The 7,054-nt window shown below is 39.3% G+C and overlaps 1 protein-coding gene across 1 annotated transcript in view; it reads right to left on the minus strand.

The window, feature by feature from the left end:
• Window positions 1-7,054, minus strand: part of LRP2 (low density lipoprotein receptor-related protein 2) — a 201,514-nt gene that overhangs the window by 63,780 nt on the left and 130,680 nt on the right. Inside the window, exons 39-44 of the mRNA XM_012650705.1 lie at window positions 4,755-5,675; window positions 4,457-4,622; window positions 3,935-4,093; window positions 2,191-2,480; window positions 1,260-1,463; window positions 181-423 (exon numbers count right to left, since the gene is read on the minus strand). Coding sequence (XP_012506159.1) covers window positions 181-423; window positions 1,260-1,463; window positions 2,191-2,480; window positions 3,935-4,093; window positions 4,457-4,622; window positions 4,755-5,675 — 1,983 coding nt within the window. The remainder of the gene's footprint in view (window positions 1-180; window positions 424-1,259; window positions 1,464-2,190; window positions 2,481-3,934; window positions 4,094-4,456; window positions 4,623-4,754; window positions 5,676-7,054) is intronic.

Raw genomic sequence — 7,054 nt, forward strand, 5'->3', positions numbered from 1 at the left:
TTAAATGAATAATTCAAATGTTAGAGTTGTTTGTAAAATCATTTAGTAGAATATATTAAAAGAAAATTGATGTTTTAGAGAAATCCTTCATTTAAAGCCTTTGTTTTTATATAAAATTTCATCTCCCATGATCTAAGACTTCAGACCCAAAAGCACAACAAGCACTTAAGATAAACTTACGGCAGTTTTTCTCATCTGAGGTGTTATTGTCATGGCAGTTGTCTCTACCATTGCAGACAAACTCAAGAGGTATGCACCTTCTATTATTGCAAGCAAATTCTGTGGTGGCGTTACAGTCCCTGAACAGGCACCCTGCCTCGTCACTGCCGTCACCACAGTCATTGTAGTAATCACAGCGATAGCGGTATTGGACACATCGCCCATTGGCACAGGTGAAGGCTGTCGGCGAGCAGGTGTGAAGTGCTAAGAAGAGGAAAAAGTATTCAAAAATCCCCCTTGATTAAAGCATTATCCTAACTTCTAAAAAGATACAATTATATAAAATGGACACTTTGCGTTTACCTTTCAAGACAAAAAGGGTTGCAAATCGGACTGCATGCAAAGTGAGATAACACTCCGAATTAGTTAGATTTAACAAAATATGTTTACACCTTCTTTCAATAAATGAAGTATTTAAGCAAAAATCAGTCACTTTGTTTCTCTATAATCTCAATTTCTCTCAATCACAGAAAAGCATGCAAATACAGTTTTATTTGGATAAAACTCCTGGCTCCTATAGCTGTCTTCTGGAAAAAGGTAACTAACGGCAGAACTCCCTGAGAAAGTCCACTGTGCTTTACTCACTCTGTCCAGATGGAGCTGGGGATTGGAAGGCTAAGTAACTTTTCCAGAACTATACGGACTGTAAATGGAATGACTAGGTGTTTAATCCAGTGCTTTTGTTCTTAAGCACTACAGAGAAATTTAACAGAAATGTAGGCCAGGGTGCAGTGGCTCACGCCTGTAATCCTAGCACTCTGGGAGGCTGTGGCAGAAGGCTCCCTTGAGCCCAGGAGTTTGAGCCTGCGGTGAGCTATGATGATGCCACTGCACTCCACCCAGGGCGACAGAGTGAGACTCTGTCTCAAAAAAAAAAAAAAACAGAAACGCAGTTTGGATTATCAGAGTACATGTTTTTCAGCTCTAATAAGACGCTTAGGCACAAATTTCAAGCCCGTTTACACACAGCAGGATTCTGTACCAAACACATGGCATAAAGATGTCATTAGCTCCTCACAAAAGTGCTGAGCCCAACTCACCACAGACACTTTCCACCTCATCACTGCCATCGCCACAGTCATTGTCGCCATCACATTTCCACTCTTCCATGATGCAGCGCCCGTTGGCACAGGTGAAATAGGATTCACTGCATCGTGCACCGTTGTCCACGATGCAGTGCTTATTGTTGTTGGCCAGATACCAGTTGCCCTCGTGTGGACACTGGCACTCGGCACCATTGGGACCTGAGGAAAAGTAGACCCAGAAGAAGCAAAGGATTAGCATAGCAATCATTACGTTGTCTTTTCTAGAATAACACCTGTAATGGCTTCAACGTTAAATGCTAAGACAAGCCATGGAAATTCTGCCCATTAACCTTTAAACTATGTTCTGAGTCATTTTCCCACCAAGAAAAGTAACCACCAATTTCTAACAAACGTTCTAATTCACTCTCATCTTTAAACAACTATTTCTCATCTGAAATAGCAACGACTTTCTCTTCTCAGCAAAATTTGCAAAGCAATGATATCAAAAGGCACATCTTCCCATGAATTTATTATAAAATGCACTATGATACTCACAAGATCACGACCTCAGATACCACTGGAAATATTTCAAGCTATAAATAATACCTCCTAAGCAGAAAAGTTAAATCCCTTTATAAGGAAGGTAAGCTCATTGATGGAATTCCCACTCAACTCATGAAGAGGGGCAGACACAGCCCTCATCTTGCTTTATACGACCACCACGCAGGAATTTAAAATGCCTTGATAAAAGGCTCTGTATTGAATAGGAACCAAAGACTTCCTCTGAAAATACAACCCCATATCTATTTTATAAATTATCCTGAAAACAAGGAGGATTTGGATTTTTTCTCTCCTGTTAGAACCGATTATTCCTTCAGCCTTCCTTACCAGTTGTTATCAAGATCATCATCTTCCCTGTTTTTAATCTTCACGGTCAATTCCTTACCTGGTGCACAGATGTGGCTGCAGCCCCCGTTAAACTGATCACAAGGATTGCTACACTGCTGTTGCTTGTCCTTCACAGCAACGCTGATACCCGTAGGCTGGGCGAACAAATTCGTGGTCATTGCAATCTGACCTGACCCATCATATTTGTTAGCTCGGTAAATTTTTTTTGTGTACAATTCAGTCCAGTAAATATACTGGCCGTAGAGAGCCAAGCCTAAAGTATGAAAAGCTGTGCTGACGATGACTTCACGCTGCGTGCCTGTTAGAGTGCTGCGTTCAATCCTCTGCCTAAAATAAAGTAAAAAAAAAAAAATGCTAAAATCTAGAATGAATAAATTTCTCAGCTGGCAGCCCAATCCTGGGCCTAACCATTGCTTTATACAAGCCCCCAACTTTCTTTTCAAGTGAGGCATATGGCAGCCAGAAATGTTTCTTCTGGTGACGAGAGGGCCTGTTTGCTTATCAAACAATGGCATATATAAATCACTGACCTCCAAATATTAATGGTAATCCTACAAAAGGAACCAGGTTGACATTAGAAATAGGAGAACATTATGAAATGATCCATGTAATGCATGGAACTCAGTGTTGCGCACATAGGAGACTCTCAATAAATGTTAATTACTTTTCCATTCCACTCCATTAGTGACTTTTTCGATGTGACATTTATTGGGTAACTAGAGGTGTTTGCCTAGAATGACCCCAATTTCAAATGAGAGAATAACAAAAAGATCAGGATGTTAGGTGCACAGCATCACAAGACCAAAATTATGAGGAAATAAGCAAGAAAAGTTAGGATTCCTGACATGTAGACACCAACCATAATAAAAACAAAAAAATCACTTAGGATGACTGGAATGTGAGACATTCTGGCATTATTTGGAAAAGTTACATGCAAAATTAGAATTGACAAAAGGAAAACATTAAAAAATTTGCTGAGAAGAAGCTTGCTAGAGAAGAGTCTATTAGAAAAGATAACCAAAAAGGACTACAGAAAAGCATTTTTTAAAAGACATTGAATGCTAAAGCTCAGAAAAAACTTAATATCAGTGTGCATTTAAAAGTCATTCAGACCAGATGCAGTGGCTCACTCCTGTAATTCTAGCACTTTGGGAGGCCAAGGCAAGAGGATCACCTGAGGCCAGAAGATTGAGACTAGCCTGGACAACATAGTGAGACCCTGTCTCTATAAAAAATAAATATAATTAGCTGAGCATGGTGGTGTGTGCTTGTAGTCCCAGCTACTCAAGAGGCTAAAGCCAGAGAATTGCTTGAGCCCAGGAACCGGAGGTTGAAGTGAGTTATGATGGTGCCACCGCACTCCAGCATGGATAACAAAGTGAGACCATCTCTTAAAAATATAAATAGATAAAAATGAATAAAAGCCATTCAAATTTTATGGTAGTTACCTAGGTCCTGCAGACTATAAATTGGGTAATTACATTTTTAATTATAAATTCAGTAAATGCATTTGTAATTATGATTGAAATTATAAATGTACTTAGTAATGCATCTTTAGATATCTTTCAGTTCATAATTATTCAATTTATGATATAGATAAATTTTGACAGGTAAGTTCACAAAGCTAGAATATAATATAGTTCCTAAAACTGTGATTCTACATTTTAGCAATGTCTACCTGGCATATTATATTTTCATTACATTACGCAAATCCCTCTTCTTTGTAAATGGGAGGAAAACTCTTCTCATCGACATCTGCAAGAGTAACCAAAGACACGTACCGACCAGCATCCACCCAGTAAAGAAGGCCCTCCTCATAGTCCAGGGTCAGCCCACTGGGCCAGATCAGGCTGCTGTTCACAATGGGTACCCGGAAGTTTCCTCCCAATGTGGCTCTCTCGATTTTGGCATTAATGTCCCAGTCAGTCCAGTACAGGTACCTAGCCATACAAGAGGAATCATAATTAATTCACCACAAGGAACCTCACAGACCTCTTTACTTTAAAAAAAAAAAAAGGCAGCATTCTTTAATTGCAAATTGCCATTAATAAGGTAAAAGAACCCCTATTCCATTCCCACCCACACAACTAGCCCAAAAGTAATTTACTGAGTCAGAGTACTGATGTATGTATTGCACCCTCCTTCCCAGGTAAAATCACTCAATACTCTTTCACCCTTGAATCTATAGCCATGGTTTTATACGCTCATAAAACATTGTCTCTCTATGAACATAAAATAATTTCAGGCCCCATTCTTTCCAGAGATAAGCAGACAGAAAGATAATAAAGAAAATGATGGCATACCCTCGGCAAGGATCTAACACAATTGATCTCGGTTTTGAAACGCGGGCTATCACAGACCGCTTAGTCCCATCTTCAGCCATGGAATTAACTGTCTGGTTGATGTAGTCAGTGTAATAAACTCTTCTATTGATCCAGTCAAAGGCAATGCCACCAGAAGTCCCTATATCTGGACACACACCAGCAGATAGACACACACAACACACACACAAAGGTGTTAGAGTGTCAATACGCAGTCATCTGTGTGCGCTGACCCCATTGTGTCTATTTCTAAGACAAGCAGCACCCGGAGTGCACTTACCTGAAGCAACGACAGTTGGGGTATGGATCCCTGAAGACAGGCTGACATAGGAAATCTGGCCACGGTCAAGGTTTACACTTTCTGTGAAGTAGATTCTATCATTTACACTGTCATAGTCTAGAGCCATGACAGTTCTTTCCACATTTATTGCTTGGAATGGTGGGCTATGGTTTTCAGGGTCCAAATGTAAGCTTCTCAAGGAATCAGCCAAGGCAAAGACAAGGAAATTTTCTGTTGAAATGGAGCAGCTCTTGCCATCACTTTCCAGAGTTCCAAAGGAACAGCCACATTTTGGGGTGTGTAGTCCAGGTATAGCAAAGCAGAAATGGGAACATCCACCATTATTTTCCAAGCAAGGGTTGTTGTCGACCTCTGCTGGTGACCGGGCCTGGACTTGTTTGTCAAAGATGGTCACATCTCTTAGCCAGTCAATATTGTCTCTTATCACTATTGGTGGTTCTGTGTTCCCTGGTTCCTTGCTAGCTTGGAAGATTTTCTTCAAATTCCTATCCACCCATATGATATAATTTCCAAAAACAGTGATGCCATAAGGAGTTGGGTAACGACTGCCATAACGAATCATTTCAGATTCCTCTCCATCAAAATGAATTCTTGCGATCATATCTAAAGAATCATCAACCCAATAAACGTAGCCATTGCTATGGTCCACTGCCAAGCCCCGTGGTGTGACAATGCCCTCTGACACAAGCACAGTTCTATTGGTACAGTCAAGAAAAGAACGTTCAATCTTTGGCTTTTGCCCATAGTCAGCCCAGAAGAGGTATCTGTTCTTGGGGTCTACAACAATATGCCTAGGCATGTCCACTGTGGCTTTAAGGAGAACACGGCGGTAGGTAGTATTGATCCGAAGAACTTCTATTAATGTTTCAGACACAAAGGCATTGGTGAAATAAAGATTTCCTACAGGAAAATGAAAGAGCATGCTGATGAACGGAAAACCAGGAAGGAAAAAGAGAACACCTTTTCAAATTCAGAACAAAATATGTAAGGTTGAGGTTTGGTCCCTATATGTTGTCTTTTCCAAGACGATAAATAAATGCCTCATTTTAGGCTTAGAAAAATAAATATTTAGTCTTAGGAACTAAAGAGATTGCTTCTTCAAATTTGGAGAGAATGTGCCTATCTTCAACTTTTAAAGTAGATTAGAATTCATAGCAAACCTCACAGCCCACTTTCTACTGAAAGCTATATTTTCCAGAATGTCCTTCCTCTTCTACCTGAAGCACTGAATGTTTACTCCAAAGACTCTAAATATACATTATCATAGTATAACTTGATGAAAGTAGCAAAGAGGGAGAGCTAGCACAATCTCAGGTTGTAGTGATGTTATCAAATGCTCTTTGTGTTTAAGATTAACATGAGGTTCTTCTCTAGTCTTTCTAACTAATATAGACGTTTTCATCCTGTGGACCTTCTAAAAGCCACCAAACAAAAGTCTGTCTCCCTTTGGGCATGATAGCACAATATAAATGCTAGAATACAAAGATAATGGTACGAAAATGATACTGAATAGACAATGATCCAAAATTATTCATTCCATGTAGTTGAAAGTCTGTTGTTGAACTATCAATATTGCTACCAAGGCCTACAGACTTTGTTCCTATATCTGACTCAAAATACCTCTAGAGAAATCAGGCCAATATGAAATGTTACTGATATGTTTTTTTCATAATTTAATTCTACTTGCTATATATATATTATACACACACACACACACACACACACACACACACATAGAGCACTAGAAAGATACAAATTATAGCTGACTTCTTATCAGAAACAATGGGACAACTTTAAAAGGGTAGGAGTGCCCCCCACACACACACAGGGAGCCAGACGCCACCAACAATTAACCCAGAATTCAAAATCCACCAAGCAAATAATAGATTTTTGGATATATATATATTAAACACACACACACACAAACACACACACACAATTCATCTCCAGCAGACCTATACTAAAAGAAATGCTAAAGTATGTTTTTCAGGCAGAAAACAATCATACCAAAGGGAAACTCTGAGCTATAAGGAATTAACAGCAAAATAGATGACCTAAGGAATCTACCAAAAATTACTATAATTAAAGTTTAAAAACGTTTCAGGAAATAAATTAAAAATATAAAAACTATAAAATGCTACAGAATATACAAAAGATCCAAAAGATCTCTACACTGACAGCTACAACAGAAGGTGAAATTGCCAAGAATATCTAAATAAATGAAGAATAAGGGCCGGGCGCGGTGGCTCACGCCTGTAATCCTAGCTCTCTGGGAGGCC

The sequence above is a fragment of the Propithecus coquereli genome, unplaced genomic scaffold (genome assembly GCF_000956105.1).
Source record: "Propithecus coquereli isolate 6110/MARCELLA unplaced genomic scaffold, Pcoq_1.0 Scaffold34, whole genome shotgun sequence".
Classification (NCBI taxonomy): Eukaryota; Metazoa; Chordata; class Mammalia; order Primates; family Indriidae; genus Propithecus; species Propithecus coquereli.